A 20,003-nucleotide genomic window follows, 5' to 3' on the forward strand; every position below is an offset into this window, starting at 1 on the left:
GAATAAAGTCAGATTTTTTTTTTTTTTTTTTTAATAAACTTCTGATCAGAGGGACAAAATAATTCTTTGTTTTATGGGCTTCAAATTCTGTCTGATCCCCTTCTACTAAAGAAAATATCATTAATCCTCAGTGTTAAATGTCAATGTGATCCTGGATCATGTGTAAAACAAATCTTTTGTCTCAAGTGCTTGGGTTTCTTAAGTACATTTTCGTTTTTCTTTTTTTTTCCTTTCACTGAGACTAAATGCAAAAGTGATGAAAAGACTATTTCATCTTACAAATTTAAGTGCAGCGATGCTTTGAACCTCATCTTTACTCATCTTGACAGTGATTGGAAGATGATTATGGTGACCGTCTGCAGAAACATCCAGTCCCACAACTGCAAAGTCCAATTACTATGCCAATGGTGCTCCAGAAGATTTTGACCTTTCACAACTAGATTAAATGTCACAGCATCGCATAGACAACCGTCACAGCTGCAAACCTGCTGTCAGCCTGTGCATAGTACCACTGAGTGCTTTTGGTTATATTTCTGTCCTGGTATATTGTTTGCGCTCATACCTCTTGGCCTGAAATCAAGGTGATGAATAAAAGCTTTTAGGTCTGCGGCTTCTTGCAAATATGGGCAATTTTACTGTTGCCGAAGAAGAAGAAAAAGTATATGCACTGGAAAAAATCAAAATCTTACCAAGTGTATTTTTCTCATTTCTAGTCAAAATATCTCATCACACTTCAAATAAAATATAATCACCTAAAGAGTAAATTTTCAGTGAGATATAAGAACTTATTTTTAGACAATAGATCTTGAAAATCTTATTTCAAGAAATCTTACCAAGATCATTTTCACTTGTTCCTTTTTTTTTTTTTGCTTAATTCAAGATTTTTTTTTGGCTTAATTCAAGCAAAAAAATCAGCCAGTGGAACAAGTGAAAATTATATCTTATATCTCATTTAAAAGTTACTCTTTAGGTGATTATGTCTTATTTTAAGTGTGATGAGATATTTTGACTAGAAATGAGAAAAATGTACTTGATAAAATTTAGATTTTTTCCAGTGTGTTGAGGACTTCACCTTTGAGCAAAGTTGCAGTTAATGAGGAAGTACAAAGAGCATTTTGACAGGTTTCTCAAATGCTTTTTTGTGACATGAAACAATGAGTGGACATAAATATCATCATTCCCACACTGAATTACATAATATACAATATTTATCCCGATGTTGTAATCAAAAGACAACTTAATGTGAACAATATGTTCAGTAAATGTCCAAGACTACACTTAAGAGCACATACAGAACTGAGAAACAACATTTTCTTTTAAAGTCTTCTCTGTTACTACATGAAGAGTTCATTTCCAAAAGGCTATGTGTTCACTTCTGAAAAAATAAATCATTTCAACATCAAGATGAAGTCATCTACATCTTCTACTTTTCAGATGTGTTCAGCTGAGTGTAGGATAGATAAAAAGACTATGCTCTATTCTTGATTTATGCTTCTAATCGATGTACAAGACGTGGCATCCTGTTTTACTTTACATGGCATTGGTGGGTAACCTCTTATAGAATGAAACTCTTCACATCCACACTGATTTAAAGAAGTGCAGATTCCAGTGAGGGACCTCAGTCTGCTTCGAGAAAGAAACAGATGTGAGGAATCTGAGACAAGGGAAGAGGAGATCCTTAAGGCACTTGAACACCATCAAACCGGAAAGACTCCCACCCACAACCGAGCAGAAAAAGCCCTCAGATCTTCCCAAGCCTCCCTAAATGGCAGTTTGTCTGCATAATGCGCCACCCAACCCAACTCCCCCCTTCACCCCCCACCCCTCCGGTGAACAACGCAGTTTCTTTTCTCCACCCAAATCCACATGAACGTACGAGTGGGCGAGCGTGCTCTTTCTCTCTGATCTTTTCATTTTTACGGTGAGTGATTCATCCCCAAAGTGCTGTGATATCTACCTTCTGAGTGACGTTTTCATGTCCTGTTTCCCCTGTCCTCAGAGAGTTAGTTGTCACGGTAAAACACATCAAAAAAGAAACATTAGAGCTTTGCAAAATTAAAAAAAAAAACATATCAAGAGACCAATACATACTTGACTCTTTGGATGGGAGGATTCTGTTTTTTGGCTAGAAGTTCTTACGTTCATATGAGGCAGTTAGAAGAGTTATACAAAACTGTTAAGCTGTATCAAAGCCTCGGTTTCTTCATCGTCTCTTTGACACTGATGAAGTTTCTACTGGAGCACCAGGGAACAGTACAGTTTCTTAAGAAGTACAGACAGTGAAGTTAGACGTTACTGTGGTGTGTTTCACTGGTGAGTCTGCAGAGGTACCGTATGTTGATTGTTAGAGACAACTGTGAGTTATGTTAATGGAACCTTGGTGAAACAGAAGCTTCCTGTATGTTAAAAACGTCCTTTATTAGAGCTGCAGATCTTCCACTGTCAGTCCTTTGCTGTCGACCTCTACGTGCTGCCTTCACTGACAGCCCTGCCTGTCCGCTCCTCTTTGGTGCTGAGCAGGATGGGAGGGCTCAGCCGCTCTGGCCCGCCGCCATTTAGTAGCAGATACTCAGTCTGTTGTCATTAGCCGCTCAGTTCTTGGCTTGTTAGCTTAGCGCCTCATAGAGTTTCATTGTCTGAGGGCCTGGCATCTGACGGCCCATGTACAGAGAGGTTGTGGGTGGCGGTAGTGATTAGTTATCAGTGGAGCGTCGCGATAACGCTAGTTGCCCACCAGGGGGCTGAGGTCGCCGTGGTGGTTCTTTAGCTTCTTCTTGAACAGAGAGATGGTGGAGGGCCGGTACAGGATAATCCAAGGCTCAGAGGACGCCGTGCTCTGACTGCAGCTGTCTGAACCGCTGACAGTCGGGATGTTTGGAGACCTGAAAGGCAAAAAAAAAAAAGGTAAATGCACAAAGTTAGAGGGAGGGGGAGTAAAGTATGAGCAAGGGAAAAAGAGCAGAACATGAGAGAGAGGGGAAATAATGGAATCAGGAAAGATAGAGCCCGGAGGGGAACAGACAATAAATGAAAGGGATTAAAGAACAAAGGTAGTTTACAAAGGGTGCGAGGCTAACTCCTGGATGTGTGATCATATGTTTCATTCATGCCATGCCAAGTTTACTGTAAACACAAAGTCTAGGGGCAATTACAGTAGGAAAGAGAGGAGATTCTGTAAGCTTCATTTCTCAAGTTGATATGACTCTCATGGCATTGAATTTCTCTTTTATTGCTGTTGCCTGCAACCAATAACTCTGCATATTTTATAGATATAGTGGAACCTGATGGTAAAGAATTGCAACGAGCCCTTTGTTTTCCTTTTGTCAATGTTAAACCACTTCTTAAATGAGCTGTGCAGGAAATTAGTGAGGTTTTTACATTATTGGCACTGGCAACTTTTAATGGTACGACCTCAAATCAGAAAAAGCTGACACGGTGTAGAAAATGCACATAAAAACAGAAAGAAGTGGAGTCTACGGATACTTGTGCCCTGTCGATTCCTTTACATTTTTTATTAGGTTTTGTACCATAGAAGGTGAAATATTGAAATTAGGTCCTATCTTTCATTTAGGAGTATTACTTTGTAATCTTTTCTTACAGGTTTGAAGGTAAACTAGCATTCCTTGGCCTATCTTTGCTTGCAAACTACAATCACACACTCAGATACCAGAGAATTTTAATGGGGTTCATGTCTGGACTCTGTGGTGTCTGATATAAAATTCCACCGATGTTACCCTGGTCATTTAGTATATTCAGGTTCAGCTGACCTCAGTTTCTAGGCACGTAACAGTACTGAACCTAGACCTGATCAGCTGAACCAACCCCAGATCATAACACAGACCCCACAGGCTTATACTGTATACACTAAACTGCAAAAATCTAAATCTTACCAAGTGTATTTTTCTTATTTCTAGCCTAAATATCTCGTCACACTTAAAATAAGACATAATCACCTAAAGAGTAACTTTTCAGTGAAATATAAGAACCTATTTTTAGACAATAGATCTTGGAAATTTTATTCCAAGACATCTTATCAAGATAATTTTCACTTGTTCCATTGGCAGATTTTTTTGCTTAATTCAAGACTTTTTTGCTTAATTCAAGCAAACTTTTTTTTTTTTTTTTCGCAGTGTAGGCACGATGGGTTCACCTCTCCTCTCACCCTGATGCATCCATCACTCTGGAACTGGGTCAATCTGGACTCATTTGATCACATGATGTTTTTCCTTTGAAACACAGTCCAATCTTCATCATCTCTATCAAACTGATGGATATTTAAAGGGGTCATATTTTGCTAAACCCACTTTTATTAGTCTTTATTTGTGTATTTGGACCCTAATAGTTATAAAAGTTTGAATCTGAACCCTCCAGGTGCTGCAAAGCTATCTTTATATTTATTTTAGTTACGTTTTATAACTAGTTACGTCACGACATTTGCACATATAAGGTCAAGACTTGTAGTCTATACTGAAAATATGTCCAAACTTTGAGCCGATTACCTAAAATGTTCAGTTGTTGGTTGAATTAATAAACACAAGTGGCTGAACAGGACAGAAACCACAGTCAGCAACCTGTAGGGAGTGGGGTGTGAAGTGTCTCATTTGCATTTAAAAGACCAGCGCTCAAAACGACCTTTCTGGTGTCATTACTCAGAAATAGGGTTAAAGATGGACCTGTGGAGTTGAATTAATGAAGAATTCAGATCCAAGCGTAGCATTTACAGTTTATGTATGAGCCGGGAAATGTTTTAAAATGCATAATTCCATTTAAAAAAGCAAAATATCACTCCTTTAAGAAATAAGAAGCTATTCACTTGATCAGTTAAAGGGTTAAAGGACCTGCTGCAGCTGAAACATATTAATCACTGGAGTTATTACCCAATGGAACGATTTGAACTATTTGTTTAGTTAAATCCAGGTGGTGACTTTTGTTTTTGCTAGGCTCTGTCTATTTGCAAGTCAAATGAATACTTTATACTGTCGTCACTGAAAGACAAGGTAATCTAGAAATCACTGCTTTCTGTTTTATTGTGTGTGTTTTCCATACGCCCCAACATTTTCCGATTTAGCATCAGCAAAATACACTGAACTAAACATGTAAAGGTCATTCCGCCTTTCACAACAGAACATGAATAATGCGGGAGGCCGAGTGTTTCAACACCTCAAGGATCCTCATACTTACTTGACCGTGATATGCAGCAGCAGCTTTGCCACCATGGCGATGACGGTGAGTATGAGGAGAGCAGCCAGGGCGTAGATGGTCCACACTGCAGGGGAAGAGCAACCCACGAACAAGACATCAGAAATGGTTTCATAGTAATGAAAACAAACCGAAGCAGCCTGAAAAGATTAGCAAGCAGAAAATTATTCAAGCAGTACTGGTACACCTGTTAGCAGTGTTCAGCCAGAAAATTGTCAACAAAAGATGATGCATTATCAGCGCACATCTGTTCTTTTCTAGCTGAGAAACACATCAGATAGCCCTGTGAGACACAAAGCTCCGAGCTCAGAAAGAATAATATTTGAAGGAAGTTGAAACGAACTGAACATGTCAGTCCACCCCGTGAAGCTTTGACAAAGGGTCTGATTGTGATCAGCAGGGAGACCTAAAGTAACTTCACTTATGAGTTACTGACAGAAAAAAACAAGAGCATCACGTAGCATTAGCTCTAAGTATGATCACAGGAAGCCACTCTGGTGCCCAAGCTTCCAGAAACCTCTCCCAACCCAACAGATGAAGACATTTTCTTTTAGGAAAATCAGGTCATGCTAATAGGGAAGCAAGAAACTTTCCCCAACATCCCTGCAGAGGTAGAGACAGATACGAAGGTGCAGTGGATCATGGGAGTTTAACATACTAGCGCTGTGGCCGGTGGTCTCGCTGCGTCCAGCCCACTGACCTGGCATGTTGTGCTCCGGTTTACCGGGGCTGGACGTGATCACGTAGAGGATCTGGGATGAGCGGCCGTTGGATGTGCTGTTGGATTTCTCGGTGACGCTTCCAACCAGCTGAGGCCCGGTGGTGCTGGACACGTCCTCCCCTTCCTCTTCACTTTCTGCCTCCGTGGTTCTGGTGTCTGGGCCTCTCAATGCTAAAAAAACAAAACAACAACAGTAACACTTCATATAGTCGCAGAAAAAATTACTAGACCACTCGTGTTTTCTTCAATTTCTTGTTCATTTTAACAACTTAAGGTACATTTGTTTGGACAAACATAATGGTAACAACAAAAATAGCTCATACGAGTTTAATTTCAGAGCTGATATCTAGCCATCTTCCATGGTTTTCTTGATAATAACCTAAATCACTTCAGTTCTTACATCAATATCTATGGCACTGTACTGCCAAAAACAGTGCTTTTAGGCATTCCATGTTTTCTTTTCTGTCTGTTTTAGTCACATGATACACACAGGAGTTAGTACTTGATTGCATTGTTTTTGATGACTTTTGATGGTCTTATAATTTTTTTCCACAACTGTATTAATCTTTTGGATATCCCTTGAATTGTATTCAAACTGTTATTTTATTACTCTATACTACACAGAGACTAAAGGCTGACAGGGTTTTTTATCAAACATATGACCCAAGCATATTTTTCCAGGTGCAAACATCTCTAGCTCTGTTTAACCCTTTTAAGACTCAAATTGTAACAGGCTGCCTAGGTGTCTTCATGCTTTCTTTGCAATAAAAGTATGAGAAAATTAATTTTTTTGCCAATTCTTTTGCATCTTTGTTTTCAGAAAGAACTCAACTTTCAATATCTGGCCATTCATTTTCTTCATTATAAATAATACATGCTTAAAACAGTGTGTTTGAGTAAAAAAGAAAAAAAACATACTTGAAGTTTTTAGCATATTTATTATCAGAAACAACTGCAAATGTCCATAACCAAAAATTATTATTTTGGCATTTAGAGCAGACTACAGATGTAAGGTATATACACATATAATGTACTGGATGCAAATGTCTGATGAATGTCAATAGAAAATAAATTATTTTAGAAAAGTAAATGTCCATAATGAAGCTTTTTGAGGTGGCAAAAATAAACTTTAAACTATTTAAAATCTGCTCAAACATGCTTTTTGGTCTTGAACATTCAGTATCCATATTATAGCTTCATATTTTTTTGTCATTTCCAAGCATTTTTTAGCCTGGGTGGAAGACTCTGAAACAGTTCCTTTCTACTTGTAATAGAGTCCCACATTGCTGCTGTAAAGTCTTATACAGTGTCGGAAAGCTCAAGATCTCAGCTTTCCGATGCTGCTTGAATTTTGTGGATAGCACAAACGGTTCAGGAGTTACAGTAATTTGAATGCTGTAAAATGCAAATGCAGCGCTGTTGTTAAAGGGTTAAGCCCAACATGTTTTCACCCAGTGGCATTTTTAAAAAGCCACATCTATCTCAAACACTCAGACACATACAGCATTTTGGCATTTTCATCTGCTCAGTAAAAGATGATTGTACTGACACTTATAACCCAACAGACATTTTGTTATTTTTTTTTACTGAATTATTTGTTGATTATTTGATTTAATGGTTGACATACAACCATTAAATAAAGTGCTGTGTTGGAAATGTAAAACACTACACTAAGATTTTACAGTTTTATTGCAAATGCATATCTGTTTTATGTTTGCTTATCAATATCGGCCCTGGAATAATATCATATCAGTTGACCCCTATTATTATTATTATTTTTGGATTACGAATAACATCTATAGACCTCAGTGTTATAGCCATTTGTGATCCTTATGTAGTCCTGAGTGTTGGATTAAAGGGACTAGTGATGGGTCTAGTTCTAGTTCTTCATCTCTGCTTGATTTCTTCTCAGTCTCATCTCATTCTCGGACAAAGAAGTCTCTGGATTTTATATGATGACCGGTCACATCACTACACTGCTTCTGCATTATCTGTTTTATTTGTTAATGCAGATACTTGAACTGGATGTAAAACTTCACGGTTCAGCTTCATCTGAAGGAGTTCAACCGTTAAAAGTGGAGTAAAATAAAACTCTGCAATCTAACAGGAAGTGTGACTAACCCTACTGTACTGCCTGTGTGTTATGGAAAATGAATCACCTTAAAGATGATTGTTATTGTAGTGTTACAGAATGGTATTAACTGGTTTGGTCATATAACTATTAAAACTTGGAACTCAAACTCAAAACTCAAATGGGGTTGCCTGAAATTTAAAGTAATTGATAAAAATGTTTTAAAAAATTACTGACAAAAAATATTTTTTAATGATTCAACATATATTTCATTATAATTAAGACACCTCACATTTATTATTCATTTTCTTTTCCCTTGCTCTTTTTTCTATTGTCTTTTTTTTTTTAATGTTCTTTTATACTGCACTTATTAATGCTCTTTAAACATGGTTGTTAATATTTTTTATAATTTGCATTCTGTCTTTTCATAAATTTTTTCAGTGGTTGTTTGTATCTGTTCATGTCTGGGTCGGGTTATGTGTGGTGTCATGGGTGGATGTTGTTTAGAAAATCAAAAATCTCCTTACTGTATAGTGAATGTCTTATTCATGTTCTGTTATTAATAAAAAAGACCTTTGAAAAAAAAAGTATAATATCTGAGAAGGCATTTCTTGATTGACCTCATCAATCTGTGATGGTCTGGTCACAGTACAGGGAGGGCGGGGCTTATTGTTAATTGCTGGGCCATTCCATCCTTGGCTCTTTCTTACCTTTGTTGGTTTGTGCTTGTCCTTGTTTATCATGTTGGTATGTGTCACTTCCATTACCATTGTTGGTATGTGATTATTGTTGAAATATATTGTATTATAAGTTATGCTGACTATCACTTATATAGTTACTAAGTGTAGCCTAATATACATCAGTTTTCCGAATCTGATTTCTATTGGTTATTTACATTATTAGTGCTCTAAACAGATGTTACTATATCATTAAGGAAGCAAAAGTAAAGTGTTATGTTGTATAAATGTAAGATGGGGGTAGGATTTAATAAGTTTTCTTCTTCCCACTCCTTTTTGATCAATACAAATTGAAAAATGTCTAATTTTTCATCTGCTCAAAACAAATAAATAAATGAATGAATGAAAATGAATGAATTACGTGTTACTACGCTTCAACCTGCCCGGGCACAGTCGCCGGGTTGTCAGAAAACCGGACCGAACAGAGAATAGACAGATTTCTTCACCCGTTTGGCCCTGCTAAGACATCTCCAAGAGAAAAATGTCTCTGTTTTGTATATCTGTGGTTGCCAGAAATTTGTGATGTTAAAATAAGGTCATGAGTAAAAAAAGGTTGGGAACCACTACCCTACTGTGTATTATTGTCTGGTCTTGGTCTGTACAATGTGGAATTAGAATTCATAAATCTAAATGTAATGTGGCAGATATGAGATACAAATACAGATGAACTTTATTGATCCCCAGAGAGAAATTCAGTTCCTTAATCAGCTCAATAAAATAAAAGAAAGAATGTTGATGATAAATTTCTCGACTGACACTGATGATGATGTTTTTATTATTTTATGCAGTATATTATCTCTTTTTTTCCAATCTGAACTATAAAACACATTATACTCTTTCCAACTTGGAAAATTGTTATTAGTCTTGTTAATTCTTCATTCAGCGTTTTGCCTGTTTTTGTCACATTTTTGCCATTTGTAAAAAAAGTGACATTATTTTGGTTTTACAGTGTTTGTAGCTTGGCTGGAGACAAACAGTGAGTAATGCGTCCCGTGCATTACTGTCAAACAGAAGACGAAAAGTCTGCCATGTTGTTGTAATTTCACCTCGTTGTGGACGTGGATCACTTAACAGTCCTTTAATTACTTCTGTGGGTAAACTGGGCTAAAGTAATAGGATACATCATGTTGATTCTACTGTTGAAAGTCTGTGTATACAGTAGAGACCTGGGTGAATATTTAATACTTACTACATTTGTTAAGAAAGAGATCAGCTTTGTAAAAAACATCTGTTCGTGCTGTAAACACGCGATGTTGAGGTCTTTCCTCTTCGCCTCAGACACGATTCAAAAAGTGTTTGCAATAAATTCTGTTTGTGTTAACCTGCTCACAGGCCCAGATGGGCAGAGTTTGCTTCATAAAACGACAGTGCCAGAGAGTGTGGACTATTTCAACTCATTTATATGGGCCCAGAGGAAAGCAATATCCTAAATAAGAGCTGCTCTGCGTTTCATTGACTTTTCCTAAACATGCATGTGATTTATTTAAAATTACTGTGTGATTTTGAGAATTTGAGAAGCTCTGAACCTCGGCCTCTGAGAAACAAACCCTGGAACGACTCAAGCTTATATTTGACATTTGATGTGGTGTTTAGATTTGTGTCATTTGGCACTTTCATTACTTTCCTTCATTATCTTCAGCATGGATAAACAACCTCAGAAATCTATAAGCATCATTTATAAAGGATATCACTCCTTTACAAAGAATCTAGATGTTTGTACTAATTCCATTGTATGACATAATAAAGATATTAATGATCCCAAAGTAATGTTTAAGTGTCAGAACTTCAATAAAAAATGACTGACAAGCTAAGTTCAACTTTTCTAATATAATAAACTCCACCTGCCTTTTAAACCAAACACCTAAAACTATTTCCAAGAACTATTTCATCCAGGCCTCGTTCACTCGTCCATGAATGGTGGTTGGATGCTAAAGAGGCGTGAGATTTTTTTTTTTCTTTTACATAATAGCTCCAAACTGGACTGAGATGTTCCCAGAACTTGCCACATGTTCTTCATTTCCAAACAAAATACCAGGCTTCAAACCCCAGTCATCTGAAAACGTTTATCCAGAAAATACCAAATGGACGACTGAGTAAAACACCGAAAAGAAGCGCTCAATGTATTTCGTATTAATATTCAGGCTGTTGTCTTTCGCTTTCAGTTTCAATCTTTTTTTTTGTTTTTGCATCACTCATCATATATTTATCTCTATGTAGGTGGAAAAAAAAGGGAAGAAAAAAAAGGGAAAACAATCCCATTACTTTCTGAGGTGACCTTTCCTCAGATGTGATATTCCATTTCTTGGCTACATGATATCTTAAAATGAGAGACGAGATGTGTGGATAGAGGGCCTGTCCAGAGGTCACAGGATTTCAACCTTGCAATATTGTTTTTACTGTAACGCCGTTGGGTGTGAAAGATGACACAAGACTGCAAATAGAGGCAGAGAGGGGAGGACTGGAGGCAGTGGAGCAGTTGATATAGAGTACAGTGAATTACATCGGGATGAGCTTCACTAATCAATCTATTCAATCATTTTGTTTGGACTGAAACTGCTCATGAGAGAGCAATAGAGAGTCTTATATGATGATGTTTTTTTGTTCTAAAAAGACATTTGCTAAGAGATTTTCAACTTTCTATGAGTTTGTTTGCTATATATCCGCTCCGTAGTAAAAACACACTTTCAAAAGCTGTAAAGTATAACATCACGGTATTTCATATGGTGTACGTTGGTGGCATAAAAAGTTGCAATTGCAGCTTCAATTCAAAAGGGAACACACTCTGTAGAACAAAACAGCCTGCTGGAGTTTGATAAGACAGGGAGTTCTTAGAAAAACAAAACATTATTTAAATATTCAGAATAACCCCAGGCTCTGAGACATTGACTAGCAAATGAAAAGAGAAAAGGGCTTGCCGGTGGCATGAGAACTGCCTCACCGCAGCTAACAGGCCCAGTCTACTAAAGAAGAGCTGCCACGCAAAACTGAGCCATTGCTGAAGTCAGTGAGTCAGAATGCACCTGATCATACAAATGTGGCCCTCGGTGGTTTGAGGAAGCAATAGCAGCCGTTTGTTGAAACTAAACTAAACAGTGAAGCAGATGCTCTGCCAAGAATTTGTCACATTTTACAAAATCAATGGGCCTTATGTAGGAACCAATTGTTCGAACAGACTTGTTCTAAAATGCCATGTAAGAGAGCCACGTTAGAGCTGCTACTGCTGTTGAGAGTTTTAAATCGCTGCTGAAGACTCACTGTTTTGAACTGGCTTTTAATATGAGCTGAGCTGGACATTTTACTGATCTTAGAGTTTTAAATGATTGTCTTTAGTGTTTATGAACTATGTGTCAGTATTGTTTTATTCGATTTATTGTCTTTTACTTATATTCTGTTTCATGATTATGTACAGCATTCTGGGGCAGTAGCGTCTGTTTTTAAATGTGTTACACAAATAAACCTTGACCTTGACGTAAGAGTAATTTAAGAGAATTGAAGGCATTCATTAACTTGGATTTTTTTGGAGGTATTGTAGTAGTTCCTGATGTTTTAGTAATTTGTAGACATTCTGCTTTTATACAGAAGAGGAAAAACACTTCAATTTAACCCATAAAGACCAAAACAGCCACTGGCAACCAAAACCATCTACTGATGTAAACTGTTTAATACCTGTTGATCCATTAATCCTATCAATACATGTAGATAATTGCTGTAAAATACAGTTTGTCATCTTTTCATGGTCATCAGATATGACTCATTTGGATGTTCAGAGGCTCCGTAGTGAACGTGGAAACAGCGTCATCTTCTACAACATTGATTCACCAGTAAAACCCATGGAGTTGGATAAATAACAGTGGATGGAGATGCTTGTTTTTACATTCAGTTATTGATATATTTTCTGAAAAAGTCACTTTTTCTTCAGTTTTTCCTGTTTCTGATATAACTCTCAAATTTAATCTGAGCTTTTACGAACATCAAAATGATCAATGAATTAAATATAGGAAAATATCTGATTTTCACTGAAAATAACTGCAAAATACAGATGATAATTTTATAATAAATGCTGATAAATCACTTAAAAAAGGTTAAATAGAGAGAAAAATTCATTTGGGAACTGCCATAAAAGCAGCACTGGGTCTTTATGGGCCAAGAATGCCTCAGTTGGAGTACATTTAGAGTTTAGTAAAATGCTGAATCCTACATGTATATGCATTTTTTGCAAATATGTTCAAGCTCTCTGAACACAGGTCCCTATCAACAATATCACAAAGTGAAATACATAAGCTAATATTAATCACTGTAATGGTTCTTTCACCTCCTTGACATTGATCACGCAGCGCTTTGTTTCAGAAAGAGGTTTATACAATTTCCTCTTTATTTCACACTGCTTCATTTGTTTGTGTCAGCTGTTGATTTATGAGTGCATTACTTTAAAGTCTGCACTGTGAGATTTTTGCTGCTCATATATTTGGGAATGAACACTTCCTGACATATTGGACCAGATGCACAGGGTATAACCAGCGTTCTAATGATCCTATTTTACAGTTATGAAGAAGACGTGCTTTATTCCACACAGTTAACATTTACCGTGCTCATACAGAACTAAAAAAAGATAAGAAAGATACGGGCAAACAGCATTATTGAACTCTTACCTTGGTAAAGCAGAGCGAATCCTTGGGCCTGGTTGGTGCGGTCTGAGTAGAAGTAAAGAATGACAAAGTCTCCTGTGATGTTCACCAGCTCCCGTGGAGGGCTGCGCCAGTCGAAGCGCGCCACCACCTGGTTGGTGTAGCCATCCAGCAGTTCCACCATGTCGGTCTGGTCAGAGATGTCAAAGAAGGTGAAGTTGAAGAGGATGGCCGAGGATCCGGGGACCTGGATAGTCCAGTAGCAAACACGGCCAGGGTTGTATTTGTCAGGGAAATCAGGTGAGTAGATCACTCCTGATGGAGCGCTGTAGTTACCACCACAGGCCCCGACTCGGGCTGGAAGAGAGCACGAAAAGAGGACAAATATGAATATGATGGAGAGCAGTTTTTCTTAAATAGGGGGTACAGGTACTCCAAGGGGTACTTGGAAGAAGACCAGGAGGTACTTGAAATTTTTTGGGGGAAAAATGGATTCAATAATCCATCCTGTACTGAACACAAAATAAATACTGAGAATTAAAATTAAACTAAATTATAAAACACAATAAATATATTCATGTAATAAATTTCACACTCCTGACCTTATTTCATTTCAATATTTTTAAAAACTCAAAGGCGTCCCCTAAGCTTTGGTAACATTTTAAGAACATTTAAATTTTATATTATTCAAGACGAGTTTATTTGAGTAATTAAGTAATTATTTTTGCTGATGAAAGGCTCATTCATTAAGGATGAATTAATTTATTTTTCTTATCAATGAAAGAGGGCACATTTCAGTTTATATTTTGCACACAAAATTTACTTATAAAGATTTGCTATTTTTTATAAATTAAAGTTAAATATATGTTGCTTGTTTACAAAGATTTGAAAATAACAACAGACACCTTTGGTACAGGAACAAATGTCATCTATTTTTTTCAAACAAAAATGCTGAAACCAGAGTTGGGGGTACTTTGCTAAAAATACCTATTTCAGGGGGTACTCCACTGTAAAAAGTTTGAGAACCACTGACGTAGAGTATTCAGTTTGTAGTTAAACAGTATAACACTTTGACTTTTCAGCATATCCTAAGTTGAGAGCTCTGAAGATAAATAAGACGACCGACCTCCTCTTCTGTACTGTCAGACTTTAGAAAATCTAACTTGAGACAAAAGATTTTGGCCAGTCACAGGTCACTTCAGTGATATGAAAACAGATGATTGACAGCTGCAGTGACCAATCTGTTCCATACGACTGCTCTCCTCCATGGCTCGTCATAGAAACAACTTTGCATCTCATCTAACTATGATGCTTTGACCTGACTTTTATAAAGCATCCAGATACAGTGTTGTACCTTCATCCATGCTTCTTTACATCTTCTTAATCTATGTTTAAAAGGAGAAAGATGTAGAACTTAAAATGTCAACACATACTGTTACAGAGTCTGAACTGCAAACATTTTGAAGCGTTAACTAAGATCTGCAAAACGTTAAGCTGTGAACTGTCAAGCGCTCATGTACAGAACTGTTGCAGATGACAAATCAGATTACAGCTGTGGATTTGGAAAAGAACCTGATATGTACTGAACTAATGTACTGTACTAAATGTACTGTGTTTTTTGGAGGTGAATTGCACAACAAAATGTCTTCAATGGGTGACTCTTCCCCCCTCAGGTTTCTACAAACTTTTGGGATTGACACAGGTTGCCTACAGGTACAGATGAATTTGTAAAAGTCATGCCTTCTTATTACTTTGGAACAACATGAAAAGATCGCAGAAAAAGATCTTGAGCGAAACTCACTATCAAAGATGATGACCCAGCCGTCTCCGCCACAGGGCTGGTTGTGGTTGCCAAAACAAACGTGGTTACACTCCATGCCAGGTGACTCTCCGTGATCACGCAGGTCGACCTCATTGCCACAGAAACAGGCATATCCTGACTCCATTCCTGCAAGCTGCAAAAAGGAGTTGTGCAGATCATTGCATCAGCAGTTCAGGACAAGCTCTGGGCAACACCTCCCATAATGCTGTTCACTATGAATCCATCTGACATGGATGACAGGAAATGAAAACACAGAGGGAGTTATTCTGAAACTGGCGACTGAAACTTTGTGGAGGAAACCTGGTGATGTTGGCAATACCCTCTGCCCTCCAAAATACTCAAAATGTTTGTTTTTGTCATAAAATCATCTGTGGTTACGTAACAACTGCATGAAAACAAAACATACCAGTGAGGTTGGGTTTTTTTCAGCTGGAGAAATCATGTGTTAACACTTAGTGAACAGTTCTTTGCTTATAGTTCCTTTTTTATCACAAAAAAAGTGACTTTTGCGACCTATTTTTTTCTGTCTTCCATGATTACAAGAGTCTGGATAACCACAAACTCAGTTGATTAAAGCCTCCGGGTGCGTTTCAGTCACACAGCTGCATGTCGGCCGTATAGAATAAACCATACAGGAACTGCACCTATCTATCTGTGTTTCACATCAAAACTGTTAGTAAACTGTTCCTGGAAGCATCAGTGTAGGAATGTGAAACGTCAAAAACCATCACATATTATGCTCTTGCCACCACCGCCTGCTTCTCCTCAAAAGAACTATTGTCCTTCATTGAAAAGGACACTATTGTCCAATTTTCAGGCCTGAAATGAATTCACACAACTGAAGGTACTGCATCATTTCCCACTCTGCAATGTTTCTCATGGAATTGGAATGTAGGAAGCCTCTAAACTCACCAAGATGTATCAAACTATGTCCTTGTTGCATTATTCTATTTGATGAAATCACGTTTGAGAACACCTACGTGAATATTTCTGGCAGAGCGCACAAGCGATGAATTGCTGCCTAACTCATCAGGCATGCTCTTTGTCAAAAAGTCACGCGGGATCCACATTGACGCCTCACAAGCACATTAAGGATAAGTGACACTCCAAGGGTAGGCAGACTATGCCAACGTTCTGCCACATCCTGTAACATCTGGTGAATTGAGAAGGGTGGGGGGTGGGGGGAGTAGGGGGCTGTCAGTATCTGTCAATGGAGACAGAGCTGAACTGTATCTACTGAGACAGAAAATAAACACCTGGCACTGTTTATAGCTGGGACAATAGCGTTCCAGACTCAGAGACGAGGAGGACACACTGAAGAGGAGGTGCCCACTGGGCTAATAGCCATTCATTTCCAGCTGTCAGCCTTGATTGTTGCGATGATTTGTCATCCACTGGTTGGTTCGGAACAGGAAGTTTGATGGCTGAATAAAGAGCGTACAGACTACAGTGGATGTCATTGTGATTACTGTCAGGAAACGGCGAGTAAATTAAGATGATTTACATAAATGCTTGACTGTTGTGTCCAATTTAGACACAAAAGTGTAATTTACCGGATACTTTTTCATTCAATGACTGGACACTTTTGAGCTTGAGAGATGAAGTAGTGGATCAAGTGGCACATCTAATTAAGTACTCTGCTTAAAAACTTACTTTACATGAGTACTTCCATTTTCTTCCACTTTTCCTCCCTTTCCTTTCAAGTGAAACCAACACGTCTCCAGATTTGTTGATAACGAATGTATGATAAAACAACGAGTTGGGTTGAGAAAATTAGTCCCCCTATGGAAAACTTTTTAAGACCTCTCTTGGGTTAGTTGGAAAATGCGTGGACACAAAGCTGGAAACGAGGCCTGTTTCTGGCTTTTTATGTGGCTTTTTAGAGTTAGAAACATGATGATTTAATAGAATATGTTGCAAATGAGCTCAGCCATAAACATGTACAGCAGTAAAATGTACACATGTACACATGAAAACCGCAGTAAAATTAATCAAAACATATCATATATAATAGTAAAACAGAGTACTTTTTCTTGCTGCATAATGTTCACTTGTAGTGGAATGGTTTTATTTATGTAGAACTTTCTTTTCTTTTTAATCTCACCTTGTATCTCTGCTTCCTGCAGAAACTTATACAGTTCTGGATGGTGAGTTTGTTGGAAGTCTCGCTGGTGCCGGACAGGGTTGGTGGGTCGCCACTGTCTTTGAAGCAGCCCAGGTTTCCAGGCACTGCAGAGACACAAGAAGAAAGGGAAAAAATGATTAGTTACACCCTGCAACTTAAAAGCACAGTGCATCACATGATGTCTGAGCCTTCATGTAAAAAGATGTTTGTCTTTTTTGGTATTTATATTATGAAATCTGGATTTGCTCAGGATCCAGTGGAGGAATCTGCCCTGGAGTGTATCACAGTAACAGTAGGATAATCAATAATATGATGTAGACATGATAAGATGACATCAGCTTGTCCAAAAACCTCTGCAGGGCCTGTGCAGCAAACAGCTACTGACAAGTTTGTTCACTCTTGTGTAAAAAAGGAAGAAAATATTTCTCAAAGCAGAAACAGGCTTAGACCAACGCAAAAAAAAAAGGTTTCTGTTTGACAAAAGACATAAATCTACTGTTGCGGATCCTCATGTGGCTCCTTCTACAAGTTTTATAACCACATTTGTGATCAACACTTTGCTTAATAGACCCGCCCCAGAAACCTGATGTGTATGGTGACACACTCCCAAAGTATTCAGGCCTCTGTTCGAATGTTTTGAACAGCACGAACTGCCAAAAATTGGCCCTTGAAGAAAAGAGAAGAGGAGAAGGAGGGTGAAGAGGCGAGAGGTTATAGAGGGAGCAAGGAGGAGATGGAGGGAGGGGAAAGGGGTTAAGAGGACAGAGATGTTTGAGTCACAGTGAAAGAGAGCTGGAATCTAGAAAATGCACTCAGTCAGATGTGAGCACAAGTTGCATTAAATTAGGGACATTGTGTCTTCTTCTGTGCATGTGTGACTGTGAGGGTGAGAAATGGGATTCTTAAATTAAATGCACCAAGAAATACAGAGAAAATATTACATAAAATGACATAAGGTGTCTGCGAGGAGTTCACTTACACTTTTAAACCGATATTAAATGCAATTCAGTTTTAACTTGTAAAGCTGATGTTACAGGAAAAAATAGTTTTCAGCACCTAACTGCGACAGGAGATTTCACAGAATTGCAGGCAAGCAACAATATACAACTTAGACATCGGCTCAGTTTGAGGTTTTATGGCCTCTAGATGTTTGTTGGAAGCTACTGTGTCAACATTAAATGTTTGGCGTTTGAGACCGGGAGACACAAATAGGCCAACAATTGCACATTATCATAGACCTGAAAGAAAGACACGAGATTGATGCTGACACCTTTTCAGATCACATTCGTGCCAGACAAACCAGCCCGCCTCCCCTAATCCATTGTGTATTCATCAAATAGTCTGCAATCTTTCAGAATCCAGCACAGTGATTAAACACCGCAAAGCCTTTAAATTCAGCATAATAGCCCAGGAAGTGCCAACAGAGCCTCCAGCGCCCCATATCCTACTAGTGATTTGTTTCTCATTGCCATTCAAAGTGGCTCACTCATCTTCCATCTCCATAATCTGAGGTAAAACGAATTTGACAAACAGAAGTAAATGTACAATCTGAGAGTAATTTCCACCCAAAGTATGAAAACCCCCCCCCCCCCCAAAAAGCTCTTATCCTAATTGGAATTGGTGTCATCCGACTGTGTGCATAAAAGAGGTCATTAAGAAAAGACAAGGGCAAAACCTGTGTCCAAAATAGCTGTCAAGCCGCTTTGAGATGCCAAAAAATCAAAAGCATGTGACATTTCCGAATATTCTTGTTCTCTATCAAGCATCTGCAGTTTCTCCTCATGGTCTCAGATACAACATTCATGATTTGAATTACATCTTAATTCCAGGAATATTGTAGGTATTTTACTAAATAACTACATAAATTAAATTACATGGGTTTAAGATGTTGGGTCGTGAGTAAATTAGGTATTCGAACATCCTGCCTTTATGTACATTGGACAGCGGAGTCTTTCATTGTGCCTGCTGCAAAGTTTGACAATAAGCTGAGCGTCTACAGATCGGTTTTGTCCCCTGCCTCTAAGTACCAGCTCTGTCCTAGAACTGAAGCTCTCCAAGGCTTTCATTTGTTGTGACACTTGTCTTCTCAAACATTTGCATGTTGAAAGCTGCCAACCCGACTGATGACAGCAAATTCCACTGGTGAACAACTGGCACCCAGTTGTAAACACTAGAGTAGATCTATTTTTGCAAATCTGTCGTAGTAAAATTTTGGAATATACTGGTGTTCTGTAAGATAAATACGCATAGGCATGAGCATGACTTGGACTATGACTCAAAAGTGCCTTGTTGACCTCAAGTAACATCTACCATGATGGAGACCACACATGTGCACTGTCTTCATGGGATGGCAGTTGTTTCAAATGTCAACTTTCTGGCTAGCACCATAACTCTTCTACATACACAACAGATGCTGCGGATCCTCTTTGTTTATGTAAGAATAAGGCACAAAGGCTTTGGGAAAAAAGTGTGAACATATTTTATTTCCATTCTTGTCGTCCACAAGAATGTCCACCACAGACTAGAAAAGTGAAGAGGGGAAAGAGGGAAATGAAGTGAGACTGGCTGGCAGAGAAAGGACGCTCCTTGCATTGCGCCCACGTTTGCTGACCGTACAGTGACCGGCAAGTTTTTGGCTGCAGTCGTGATTTGTTGCTGTGCTAAACAGTGTTTGACAGATGACTCAACAGCTAAAGACAATGT

At 38.2% G+C, this 20,003-nt stretch overlaps 1 protein-coding gene across 2 annotated transcripts in view; it reads right to left on the reverse strand.

Annotated features, from left to right (window-relative positions):
* Positions 1–952: 952 nt before the first annotated feature.
* Positions 953–20,003, reverse strand: part of kremen1 (kringle containing transmembrane protein 1) — a 72,699-nt gene continuing 53,648 nt past the window's right edge. The window contains exons 4-9 of one of the 2 annotated variants that reach the window (XM_030144266.1): positions 17,280–17,404; positions 15,155–15,308; positions 13,378–13,710; positions 5,858–6,091; positions 5,182–5,266; positions 953–2,882 (exon numbers count right to left, since the gene is read on the reverse strand). In XM_030144266.1, coding sequence (XP_030000126.1) covers positions 2,723–2,882; positions 5,182–5,266; positions 5,858–6,091; positions 13,378–13,710; positions 15,155–15,308; positions 17,280–17,404 — 1,091 coding nt within the window. In that variant the 3' untranslated portion in view covers positions 953–2,722. The remainder of the gene's footprint in view (positions 2,883–5,181; positions 5,267–5,857; positions 6,092–13,377; positions 13,711–15,154; positions 15,309–17,279; positions 17,405–20,003) is intronic. The other variant, XM_030144267.1, reaches the window with a different exon arrangement.

The sequence above is a fragment of the Sphaeramia orbicularis genome, chromosome 9 (genome assembly GCF_902148855.1).
Source record: "Sphaeramia orbicularis chromosome 9, fSphaOr1.1, whole genome shotgun sequence".
NCBI lineage: Eukaryota > Metazoa > Chordata > Actinopteri > Kurtiformes > Apogonidae > Sphaeramia > Sphaeramia orbicularis.